The 13,247-nt window shown below is 39.7% G+C and overlaps 1 protein-coding gene across 4 annotated transcripts in view; it reads left to right on the top strand.

Moving 5' to 3' along the window:
• Window positions 1-13,247, top strand: part of LOC137446378 (nesprin-2-like) — a 190,285-nt gene that overhangs the window by 54,460 nt on the left and 122,578 nt on the right. For all 4 annotated transcript variants that reach the window (XM_068148919.1, XM_068148917.1, XM_068148916.1 and 1 more), the window contains exons 33-42: window positions 472-633; window positions 2,963-3,064; window positions 4,271-4,471; window positions 5,478-5,643; window positions 6,793-6,905; window positions 7,663-7,865; window positions 8,226-8,345; window positions 8,710-8,992; window positions 9,811-9,980; window positions 12,307-12,619. In XM_068148919.1, coding sequence (XP_068005020.1) covers window positions 472-633; window positions 2,963-3,064; window positions 4,271-4,471; window positions 5,478-5,643; window positions 6,793-6,905; window positions 7,663-7,865; window positions 8,226-8,345; window positions 8,710-8,992; window positions 9,811-9,980; window positions 12,307-12,619 — 1,833 coding nt within the window. The remainder of the gene's footprint in view (window positions 1-471; window positions 634-2,962; window positions 3,065-4,270; window positions 4,472-5,477; window positions 5,644-6,792; window positions 6,906-7,662; window positions 7,866-8,225; window positions 8,346-8,709; window positions 8,993-9,810; window positions 9,981-12,306; window positions 12,620-13,247) is intronic.

Below are 13,247 nucleotides of genomic sequence, written 5' to 3'. Positions count from 1 at the left end.
GGAATTCAGGAAGGCAATGTTTGTGTTTTCTGCATGATTCAGTAAGCCTCCATAACATCTTCTGTGGATTTAGGTTTTGGAGACAATCTGGAGAATTACAGTGTAGTGCTTTTGGTGAGAAATGTTTGTACTGTCGATCTAAGCAGTGCATCAATACTGAGATTAGATGGTATTTACTGAGAGCAGATAAACATTAATGAGCAAGGCTCCTTCCTAAACCTGCCTTAAAACTGGCAAGCTGCAATTGTGATTGGTATGTTCGGTGACATGTGTGTCAGGGATTTAAATATCTTCTCCATGACCAGTTCACTGTGAAGATACATGAGGTTGTTTTTTTTCCGCTTGCCACACTTGTTGTTTTTGTGGGTGGCTTCATCTTGCTCAGATTTTATTATGCTGTGTTTGCTTTTACAATATAACTCAAAATTTTTAAAATCTCTGTATGTTTTCTGTATATAAATCTCATGGTAGATCAATGAAAAGACTGAAAACTACTGTGATAATTTGGGAAGAGCTCAGGCTTTGTGGGACAAACTTCTTAGTCTATCTGGCACAATCGACGCTTGGGCAGATGCAGAACTTAAGAATGCAGAAGACCGTTGTCTGACTGAAGAGGACCTTACACAGTTGAAGGTAATGTGAATAGAATTTTTTTACCCTTACCTTACACTGTAATGATAGGGCCTTTGTATTAGAAACATCCACATCCCATAAAAGTATCAGCACTATGGTAGAAGAGAAAGTTTAACAATTGCAATTATATCTGCATGGATAGCTTCACTGAGGATATTGCATAAAGTATTGAGGATTTGGGTCCTGAAAACTAATAAATAGGTAGTGTGTATGTGTACTAAATTGTTATAAATAGATTAATCATTGCTGTAGACTAAAAAAATCTCTTCATTCCTTTGTGTTGTACCAACGTACAGCGAAGAGAAGTGCTGGAAAGCTTGTAGTCTAAATACAATGATACACATAGTTTTTGTGCCTAGAATAGAAAGGGAAGAGAATGCATACAGGGTGATAATTAGTTTTCTAGTCAGAAATTGCCTGTCAGTGAAGATACTGAAGCCTCAGAAATGGCTGGTCAGTGCACAGTTCAAGAAGAGGTTGCAAAGGTGGCTTATTTGCTCCAGTGATCCTTATCCCAGTGTGCTCCCCAGTGTAATTCAATACAGCCATAATAGTGGCTGGCTGCTTAGGGTCTCCAAGGGCTGCACACAGGGAGGGATCAAGCACAGCCTGCACTGCCAATGGCCATTTCTCACAGATGAAAGCGTTAATTCTCAGTATTGGGGTGCAGCTGGCTGTTAAAACACATGCACTAGCTCGGTGCCATTGAAAAGTCTCACACGTGGGGTAAAATGTTTTAATTTTTGCTTTTAGGGCCGTATTGACCAGCTGTACTGCTTTGGTGTGGTTAAACAAAAATAATTCCCTGCTTGAGTGGGGTGGGATTGAGGCATAACTATATCCTATATCCCCTTCCTTGAAAATATTTGGGCAGTTTTTTGCTTAGTGTTTACATGCTGCAAATGGCCTGGGTTTTGTTATGCTCATTTGTAGCATTACTGCTACTGTTAGCACAGCTTGTTTGTTTTAATTTGCAGAGCAGCAAAAAGCTAAGATGGTCTTTGTGTATACATCTTCCTGGTGAAACAGTTGAGGTGGATATTGTGTCATGTTATTATTGTCTTTGTCATTGTGTTGTTAGAATTTACCTGGCATAGCTCAGGTCCCTAAGGGTCCAGTAAAAAATACACCAGCTGGCAACTGCATCTTAAGAGCCATTTTGTTACCTGGAAACTGCTCAAGCCCGACATGATGTGACTGCCCCGATGTGCTGCTGCTGGTGCTTAGAAAGGGCTGTACTTGAGGTGTCTGCATGAAGGTTAACTCTGCTGCTCCCGTGTGAAAGGATAATTCTCAAAAGCATGGAGGAAAGGGCAAGGGAGAGAAACCATGTTTCCCATGAGCTGTTATGAAAGTGGAATAGTAGGAGTGAAAAATTAACTGAGTGCATTGGTATTTTAAGTACCCAGGACATCAGGTTAATTTATCAATTTATTATTATTTGCTTTGTTGTTGATCCTGGAACATCTCTACTTTAGTGTTAATTGCAAAAAAACCCAAAAACCAAAAACCAACTGCTGCATGTTTATCGTGTTGAAACCCAATGTCATTTGTGACTGCCCAGCATAGCACCAGTCCATGTGGTTTTAAGAAGCCTGTCATGGAAGAACAGAGTAATGAATAATTTGACTGTATATATAATGATAATTTAAGTATAGGTAACATGACAGAAATTCTGATTTCCCCTGTAGCCAGTATGCAAATGGGGCTGCAGCACATGAATTTGTTTAGATGGTTGCTTGTACATAGACTGCAAAGGAATACTTTATCCTGAGGGAGTTTGAAATATCGACTTGGGAATATAGGACAATGTGTTTCTTTCAGATCTATCTTGTTTCATAAATTGAAGCTGGTATCTTGCATTCACATTACTAGGTTGTTCCAAAATCCATTCAAATGAGTAAAGGTATTTTAATATACAAAGATTTTACATTTTAAAAGTCTTTACAGCATGTGCTGTATTTTATCACATCCCTAACAAAGTGTACCATCACAATGCCAATTCTTGACTTTAAGTCTATAACATCTGAGACTATGCCCTCTTAATAGCAGCACCAAGAAATAAATGGAAAATTAAAACTATTTTTTTGCTAATTTATTTGGGTTAAAGATTGCTAAATTTACACTACATTTGCACTAACAATGGCTTTGCCTCTTACTCTTAATACCAAAAAAATGTCTAAATTGCTAAAATGAAAATCAGGAAATGGGCTATTTATGGGAACTCTCGATGTCAAAATGCAGAATCAGGATATTGGTAATACAATTTTCTGACAGAAACACAGAAATTTTATTTGGTGGGAAACTGATGTGTTTCTTCTACCTTTAGGCATGCTTACGAGCTCAAGAGCAGAAACTCCAAAAATTTGACAACACAGTGGCTGAGATAGAAGAACTTCTGAGTAGTAATGAACCTCCACTGGAGCTACAGGTATGAAGAAGTTTTACAGCTAATATACTAGTACTCATTAGTGCAGCCCTGCTTCTAGTATCATCTTCGGTTTGACTTAAATCTATCCAAAGAGAATTGGAAGGTCTTTGTTGGCTTTCTCCATCTGTTAGAACCAAACCTGTCATTTTAAACACAAAGGTCTCTGTTCTGTGCCTTTTAAGATTGTAGACCTGAGCCAACTGTTTTTCAGGCCTTCTGAAAGAGGCCAATATCATTGATATCTGGCTTTTAGCTATTGGCCAAGAACAAGGCACAATGGACCTCATTATCCCTTTGGAGATCCCAGCAACTCAGCATGCAGTTATGTTTTTAAATGTAGCTTTACCTGGATATGGCTTAATGTAAGGAAATCTGACTCTTTTTATGTTAACTTCACACAGCAAAGAATCCATCATTTTCCACTGTTTGAGAACATGATAGCCTAACTTCATCCTGTGCCGGTTCCCTAAGCATCTGCTCCCAGTGTCTGTCAGGTGCACCTTGAGCTTGACCTGGTTTGGCCGTTTGTGTGTTTATCCTTAGCAGACAGTAAACTCAGAGGAGTTTCACTGGGTGAGGTGATCTAAGGAGCTTAGGAAGAGACTCAACAACCTTGTCCCTGGCACTCTGTGTTCCGCAGGAGTGCCCTGTGGTGGTGTTTCCGCATCTGGCCATGATCCCATTGAGTTGTCTCACGAAAATCTGTGGAAGCCTTAAAAATAAGGTTGAGGACCTGTTGCTCCATAGTGACTAATCTGGAGCCAGAGCTTCTCACCTCACTGCTGTCCTTGCCTGTTTTTCTGAATAGGTGTGGGGAATTTTCCCTAGTAGGATCACTGCAGGCAGGTTTGCTAGAGAGAGCTGGCACCCACTTTTTCATGATAAGCAAAACACACGTAAGGCCTTTTTCCAGCTCAGCACAGACACTGAAGGAGATTGACAACTAAATTTATTACCAAAGCAGTGCCAGTAAATGCATCACTATTAAATATGAACAGAGATAATTCCTTCTCAGAAAAGCAGGGCTTAAATGCTATTATTTTTCAATTTGTGGAGAGGGATGGAAAGAAACTGGAACAAACTGTGATTGAAAATGCCTGGACTTCAGATCATTTTATTGCTCTTTGTGTCTATCATGGATTTCTGTAATAGTCTAGGAAATCAGTCTAGTATAATATCTGACTTATATTCATTTGCAATTTTAAGGTCATCAGGTCATCTGTTGTGCAAAAAATGGAGCTAATAAAAGAGCTCTTGTCAACGAAGAGGAGGACCAATGAACTCAGCGTGAATACTGCAGAACTAAAAGGAGACCTTGATCTGGCCAAGACACAGATTGGAATGACTGAATCACTTTTGAAAGCTTTATCACCATCTGACACCTTAGAGATCTTTACTAAACTAGAGGTAGCATGACACTAATTACTCATCATTTATAGTTTTATTCATAATTTCTATTGCGGGCAAGTCTTCATAAGTGTTTCTCCTGTGTAAACTGTTAGAAGAACTCAAGTGAATAGCCTGGCTTGAACACTTCCTTAAGCTGCCAGAAACATGAAAACAAAACAAAACAAAAAACCCAAAAACCTTTTTTTGCTGGATGTTATCAGATGTAGTTAACTCTTGCAGCTATTGGAAATAGTTAGTGGTAGGTATGACAACTGTGTACCACCCAAGATATGTTGAAGGGGATACTGGATTGCATCTTTTCCAAGACTGGGTAGTAAACAGAGCTTGTCTTTTCGCCACCTGAGCCTCCTTGCAAGGAAAGCTCCCAGTAAGCAATTTCACCTAGCTTTCCATCGTCTTTGCACTAGGGAGAGAGGTGAAGAAAGGGCTACTTGATTCTTGGAGGTTAAAGGCTGGCATAATTTAAACATCCTGTTGAGCAGTGAGTGGGTTATACACATTCTGGGTGTCAGACCACTAGTGTTTGTGACAGTGCAACCACAAGGCACTGGAAGAAAAATACAGCTAATTTACTCTTCCAACTCCTTCTAAATTATGTTTCAACCCACAGATACTTGGCATACAAAGTAACACATTAAGGGGTGGAATTGTGCCTATGGCAATGAAGGTGTTATAGATTCTAGGTATTATATGCTCTGGAAGGTGCTGTGTTACTTCACACCGCAGATTTTTTCTGTGTGATGCCAAAATGTGCATGAGTGAATATATGTGTGATTATGTGTGCATACAGATGAACACACACTGCTCAAGGAAAGTTTAGTGCTCATATCTACCTATTGATGGCCTTCTTAATGCCAATAAATGTTGAATTATTTTGACACAAAAGGAGGTCTAAACCCTTTGTCAAAGCTGTAGTTTGTACTAAAGCAGCTCTGTACAGTGAACTTTTGTTTGCACATCCAAATTTTTCTTTTAAGCGGTTGCCCTTTTTTTGCACCTTTAGGAGATACACCAGAAAATTCTGCAACAAGAGCACTATGTGACATTACTTCAAGAAGAGACGGATTGTCCTGATGTGGATGAATTAAATAAGCAGCTTAAATGTGTCACTGATTTATTTAATAAGAAGAAACACGTGTTTCAAGATCACTTTATTGGTGTTTTGAACCGTAAGCAAACACGTTTCATATTTGTGTAGCTTTATAAGTTTGTCTTTACCATTACAATCACTTAATTTCATAGAATTATAGAATGGCTTAGGTTGGAGGGGGCCTTAGAGATCATCTGCTCCAGCTGCCCTGCTATAGGCAGGAGCTCCTCTCAACTAGACTTGGCTCATCCAACCTGGCCTTGAACACCCACATCCACAATCTCCCTGGGCAGCTCATTCCATAATCCCACCACCTTCATACTGAAGAACTTCTTCCCAAGATGCAATCTAAACCTACTCTCCCTCAGCTTTAAACCATTCTCTTGTCCTATTGCTAGACATCCTTATGAAAAGTCCCTCTCCAGCCTTCCTGTAGGATCCCTTCAGGTATTGGAAGGCAGATGTAAGGTCCCCTCAAAGTCTTCTCTAAGCTGAACAACCCCAGCTCCCTCAGCCTATCCTCATAGTAGAGATGTTCCAGCCCTTGGATAATCTTTGTGGCCCTACTCTGGACTCACTCCAAGAGCTCTGAGTGAAAATGCTTCAGTATCTCAAACTGCTTCAGGGTTCTTATTGGGATACAAATGGGTTTTGATTCCTACAAACCAGACAATCTGAATTAAAGTATTTTGGTTTTTATTTTTTTACATAAAAAAGGCATAATTGAGGAACAGAGCATTTAATTCACAAATACAGAAATTGAATGTTCTAATTTTTTCCAGTAATTTAATTTCTTATTTATTCTTAGTTATGAGAATGAATAGCCTTAGTAGTTCCATTTTGGTTTATGTGGACATAGGATTGTGCAGTGGTAGAATTAGGCCCAAAGGTAGGTTGAACATCTTTAAATACTGTCTTTAAGAAATATTTATTTGCATGGAAATAAGAAAAGTTGCCAACAAGCTAAAACAGGTTTTGTTTCCTGAAACTGCTTTGTACAGCTAACTGCCCCTTCCAAGTGAGCAGCTCTGTTTATTGTCAATTAGTGTTGGGTTAAAAACCAAAAGTATGAACAGCATCATTTTCTGTTATTGTCTGTGATGAAAAGCAACCTTTGACAGTAGCACTGGTAAATCTAATTACAAATTGTCTGAGATCTTCATGTTAAATAGGATTTTCTTTTACAAAATACAATTAATGAAGAAAATTGGAATGTGTCTTTTCTCAGGTCAGTGCAAGAATTTTAATGACTGGTTCAGCAGCACTCAGCTGTCTTTGAAGGACTGCTTTGACCCTCCAGAAACAAAGCCAATGCTGGAAGAAAGACTGCAGAGGCTAAAGGTAAAGTATTAAAACGTTCTAATTCCTAAAGCTGTTTGTTCTTGAAGTTTTACTTTTTTACACAGGAGACTATTCTTGGAAGTGAATTCACTTACAGTGGGTTTGTAACTTGAGGCTGAATGCACATTTCATGTAACTTAAAGCATTAGAATGATAAGTGGAATGAATAAAACTTTGTTAAAATGGAGTATCAGTGTTCATGTTCAAACATAATTGAGCATGAGATAAGCAGGACAGTAGTTTGTGAAACTCATTGGAATTTTTCCAAGTGCTTCAGTGGCAAAGGTGCAGAAAGCCAAATATGTAGAGAATAAAATGAAATTCTGATTCCCATTGGACTCAAAAATTAAAAACTTGCATTCATTTTGTACCCATATTTTCACTTTAAGTCAGATGGAATCAACAGAAAAGAGATGAAAAAGCTACAACTTCTGCAAGAAGCAATCACAGTTAAGTGGCAGAAGAAGACATAATGATGTCAGTGCTAGATTTAAATTCTACTTGCCCATTTCTTCAGTGTGTATTTGTGCTGTAGAGAAGTTGTCTACTTTCTCCTTATTTTACAAACAGCAACTTTTCCACTTAAAAGTGGAATAGTCAGCAAACTGTAAATTAACATATATTCTGTTTCAGGAACTGGAATTATTGTAGAAAATATCAATGGAGCTAACAGGAGCTGAAAAGCTCTTGTAACCTGAGTATTTGTTATACAGCAGATAATTTGACAAGTGTATCTTGTATTTGTGCTCTTACCCAGCACTTCCAAACATCTGAAGGTAAAGACAGAGATATCCAAGAGGTTAAAACTTTGTTAAATAAAGTGAAGCATTACTTGCCCAAAGCAAGCATTAACCACCTTAATAGCCGTGTGAGAGATCACGAAGCAGAACTGCAAAGATTAATCTCCAAGTGTCAGAAACGGGAAAAGGAACTTGGTGCATCTCTCCAGCAGCTCAGCAGGTAGGGAACTAATGTAATTTCTGACATTTTAATCACAAGTGATATAAAATGATTCATAATTAAGCAGCCTTAGGGAATGGCGAACAACTCTGCTTTTTATTAAAAATGGTGTTTTAATAAAGGGTAGTGAGTGTTTTGTTGGATGCTTCATGAGCTTTTTTGCTTTGTAGCAGATTCAGTGTTATATGAGAGCATGTGCTTGTAAATAGTTTCAGTGACACAAACTTTAAGCTTCTGCTTAAAACTTTGTGATCAGGCACATGGTGTTTATGTCACTTTCTCAGCAAAACATTGCTGTCAGCACGTTCTAGTCATGCAGTGCCTCTCATTTTGACCAGTGTGTATTTGTACTCCCTTTAGCCTTGAAGAAAGCAGCACAGTCTTGGAAGAATGGCTCACAGCTCAGGAAGAAAAACTACAAGAGATCAAGAAAGATGAGACAAAACTTGAGAACTTTTATAAAACACTACTAATGCAGAGGTGTCTTATTTCTTTGGTCTTATCTAAGAACTTGTGACAAGACAAGAGGGCACGGCCTGAAGCTGTCCCTGTGGAGGTTTAGGTTGGGTGTTAGGAAGCACTTCCTCACAGAAAGAGTAATTAGACACTGGCATGGACTGCCCAGGGAGGTGGTGGAGTCGCTGTCCCCAGAGGTGTTTAAGAAAAGATTGGACGTGACACTTAGTGACATGGTGGTGTTAGGTCATAGGCTGGACTTGATGATCTCAGAGGTCTATTCCAGCCTCAATAATTCTGTGATTCTGGGAACTGTCATCTAAAGAAGATTGCTCTGTGTTGTTACAACAGATAGATGTTCATTAATTATTTTTTTTTTTCTTTTCAGAAAACTGTTTGACACCATGGCTCAGCTAGCAAATTCCTTGGGGGAGGCTGGCCTGACAGATGAAATAATTTCAGAAGCCAGTGGTCTAATTAGTAGATACCACACACTGACAACACATGTAAGTGAAATGGCAGGGAATACTGAGAGACTCCCGGTGGAAGGACATTTTGAAGAACTTGCCTGCGATGTTTCTTGCTGGATCCAAAAGCTTGAGGAGGCTGTCAATAACCTGAGTTCACAGGAAAATGAGTTGCCACCCGACAAAAGGATTACTCAGATAAAGGTATTGTAAATGTATGAAACGTATTCCTCTTCTACTTTGCAGGTCACGCTAATATCATGGAGGTGTTTAATGAGTCAATATATTGTAAAAGGTGCTGTCACTGCTGATTGCCTGTGGTTTTGCAGCTTATTTGAGGGGGAAGGAGGGTGTTTAGGGTTGTTGAAATTTTGTTTGTTTTGCATAGTTTATTACTTAGACAAGATGAGACTTTCTGCTGCATCTCTGGGTGGAGCAGCACTAAACTCATAAAGTGCTGGTGCCAGTGCACCTTCCTATCACAATCTACTCCAGTGGTGGAGAAGGAGGTCAGTAATGTGTCTGGGGCATCCAGAGAGCCTCTGTAAAGTGTGTGACTTCTCAGGTGTCCTGCAGTGCCATAGTGCTGGGCTGCGCTGCTGCCTGTGTGGGTCTGTCAGGCCCCCATGTCTTTGGGGTCTCCTCTCACTGAATACTTAGGAAGAGGTTGCTGGGATTTACATGTTTTGGTTGGTTGGTTTGTTTGTTTGTTTGTTTTTTCATGTGGAAGAGGGTGTAGTTTAACAAATGTCTCTCCCTAAGGTTTTGGGGCTCTTTTATTTGTCAGAACAATATTAGTGTGTTTTTTTAATGTAGAGAATAAGTAATAAACCAGCTTCATTATCTCAGACTTTCTAAAACTTAGATGTTTATGTATCAGTTAATTGGTATATTGGAAGGAGAATTCTTTTTTCTTGAACAGCAGTGTACAAAGTATGAAAAAGATCATTGGTAGCACCTTTCCTTTTGTAATCAAGAATAGTTGTCTATGGACTGCTTCTGCTTCTTTTTGTTTAATGCAGGAAATCACAGCCCTCAAAGATGCAGGAGAGGCCAAAATAAAGGACATGGTAGCTTCAGGAGAAACTTTGATGAAAAAAGTGAAAAGCAAGAAGCCTGTGGTTCTGCAGACTATTTCTGAGCTCCAGAACAAGTGGGAAAGCACCTGTCAGCTAGCCACTGAGTATGGAAGGTAGTGTGGAATTGGCCAAGAGGCGATACAGATCTCTTACTGCTATATTGACTTTCTTCTCTTCTTCCTTTACCAGTTCTATTGAATTTGTGGTTTGTTGGGGCCAGAACAAGTTACTACAGACATACTTGTATTTCTGCAGTATTGAGGAAGGGCAGATCACAGTTTGGATTGAATGGTCAAGTGGAGGTTGTAGCCAGGAGGTGTAAGAGGAGTGGCAAAATGCTTGATGGTATGCCCAGTTGACCTGATTCCCTTTTGTAGCTCAGACACTCTTGTGAAATAAAAATAGGTACACCCAGTGCTCCTTGGTTCATCAAACTGGGAAGTGAGGGTACACTGATTTGACCACTGCAGTGGTGCTTCCCCCAGTCATGGGTCCCCAACAGAGGTGGGATAAACCTTTGTACAGATTTGTATTGCTTCAAAAGAGAGTTTGGGGTAAATACAGGGGGCTTGTATTTTTTAAGTAGAGGTTTTTAAATCCTGGTTTATTCTGGTTCTATGAGAGGCTTTCTTGATGGTGGCAGTTGGTATTGTTAAGGCAGAAAAGGCACTTTTGTGTTGCTGACACTGGCAGCTGTGTCTGAGAGCTAAACCAATCCATTAAAACGTACCAGATGTGTTATGTAATGACAAACTGCAGTTCTGATTTTGCACATGCACACACGTTCAAGATACTTGTCTGCTGTATCATCCTTGAACCAACTTCCAGTAAAATGACTGGGAACTTTGCTGTTAAGATCAATGGAAGCTAGAGTAGGTCTACAGGCGTAGAGGCGTAGAGTAGGTTTACAGGTGGATGTTGGTCTCTTCTCCCAGGCAGCCAGTACCAGAACAAGAGGACACAGTCTCAGGCTGCACCAGGGGAGGTTTAGGCTGGATGTTAGGAAGAAGTTCTATACAGAGAGAGTGATTGCCCATTGGAATGAACTGCCCGGGGAGGTGGTGGAGTCATCATCATTGGAGGTGTTCAGGAGACTTGATGGGGTGCTTGGTGCCATGGTTTAGTTGTTCAGGTGGGTTGGATTGGTTGATGGGTTGGATGCGATGATCTTGAAGGTCTCTTCCAACCTGTTTTTATTATTATTATCATCATCATCATCATCATCTACTGAATATATTTTCTTAAACGTCCAGGGAATTAATTATCCAAATTAAGTATTTTAGAGAATATTCAGTTGCCCTGCACTTAGCACAAGCAACATAAATGGCCTTCAGAAAGGGCATTGGCTGTATGGGATGAAACACCACAGAATGCAGAGCACCTTCTTGACAAAATGTGGAAGACAGGAGATTAGGTTCTCAGCATGTCAGAAGTGATGCTCAGAACCTTGCAGGATCAGGCCTATGAATAATATGTGACACTGTAACAGCAGCAGTGTGAAGCTGGAATAGGGAACTTGAGGCCCAGTGTACATCATATATGTGAGGCTATGTTTTGTTAGTCATTTGTCAAAAAACACGAACCTTGAGGGGCAAGAAACAAAGCACACTTTGCTTGTGTCCTCATTTGTTCTCCTGTACCTTACAGGTTTATAACCAGCCTTTATTAATTTAGGTTCTTGAGGGATCTTATTTTCAAATGTTGGCATTTAAGTTCCATATGGAAAATATCTGAGCTTCATCACTAAATGTGCATGTACAAATGCTACTTTTGTCTCACTGATCATTTCCTGTGGACAAGTGCAACGTGTTCACCTGCAGCAGATTCTCATGCATGCTTGTAAAGCATTCAAATCAACACCCAGTGTAAAGGTCAGGAAAGGAGGCATTAGAGTATGCTAACAAGACACATATTGCATAAGGTGGTTTTGTTGTTTGTATCTCCAAAATACCAATGCAATATGTATCTTCTGCAGAACATTCCTTTTCAAGAGACTGTCCTAAGAACAGAAGTTGTCAAGGAAAATAGACTGATAGCCAAACTGTCATTTTCAAATTAAACTTCTGCTGTAATGAAAAGCAGAAAACTACAGAGCATGAGCATCATCTCAGATACTAGAAACTGTGAGTGTATAGGTTTAGATTTAAGAGGTGTAGTCACTTGACTTGTGTTTAAGTCAAGTTCAGCAGCAGTAACTAGCTTCAGTGTTTTCCATTTGCCCCATCTTGAAGATTCCAGTCTAAAGCTGATCAGGAATTTAAGACCTGAAAAAAACTATTCAGTATAGTCAAGTTCATTCTGATGATTGACTCGTTAACAAATTTGACATTTCCTAGGTTATGAATATTTTTGTAAAAAATACTGTTAAATGCTACTTAATTAAATTCATGCTATTTAAATAAGTACTATTAAATTAAATATTATTACATTTTTTCTTAGCCCTCAAGAACAACTTCAGTTCACCAGGGAGCAATATGAGCAAAGTAAAGAAGATCTGAGACTGGCTCTATCTGAACTGGAGAAACAGCGACAGGAGATAGGTTTTGCCCTTCAGCCTGGTTTACAGGAGAAGCAAGCTCAGCTGACAAACTATGCCAACCTCCTGCAGAAAACAGAAGACTTAACTTCCCAGTTGAATGAATTGAAAAGCCAGGAAGATCACCTACATGGTCCTGCTGGGGATCCTTGTTTCACAGAGGTGGAATGGTTGGAATTAAAGCACCAACACGAAAATCTCCTCAGCCAGTTGAAGGTTAGAACCTCACTCTTTTTCCTTACGAGATTATTGGTATACCTTTTTTCACTGTTTGACTGTAGTGTCATACCGATGGCAAGTTTATGGCTAAAACTGGGAGGGGTAGAAGTTCCTCTGCACAAGAGTAGGGAATTCTCTCTCTCGCTCCCTTACTGTGAGAAAAAGAGCACCAGAAGCTTGTATTTCTCACCACCTTGTGCTTTGCAGAGGGCTAAATGTTTAAACAAATGAGTCTGAGGTAAGAGTGAAGAGTAATATCTTACACCTCTGTAAACAGATTCAGCTAGCTGTAATATGAAGCATTTGCTCCTATAGTCCCTGAGGCATGGTGGTGTGATGTTTTGTGTTTTTTCTTTTGAAAGGAAGAATGGCTTTTCCTACATCTTGTTTTTCACTGGTTCCACCAAATTTAATGCAAACTGGTTTTGCATGCTGTGTTGCATTCTGCATCTACTCCTTCATCCATTTTGGATAGAAGTGTCCTGAGTTTGCTGGGACAGAATCCCAGGCCAGCCATGGGCTGCGGGCCATTAGCAGTTCTGAGTCAGCCAGGGCAGCTGACTTGACTTGACCATGAACTCAGTAAAAAAGACGAATTTTCCTAGAGAGAGGAGAGTTCCCTGTT

The sequence above is a fragment of the Melanerpes formicivorus genome, unplaced genomic scaffold (assembly GCF_026170545.1).
Source record: "Melanerpes formicivorus ecotype bairdi unplaced genomic scaffold, bMelFor1.0.p_v2 SCAF_17, whole genome shotgun sequence".
Classification (NCBI taxonomy): domain Eukaryota; kingdom Metazoa; phylum Chordata; class Aves; order Piciformes; family Picidae; genus Melanerpes; species Melanerpes formicivorus.
This window is presented reverse-complemented; position numbering and strand designations above follow the sequence as displayed.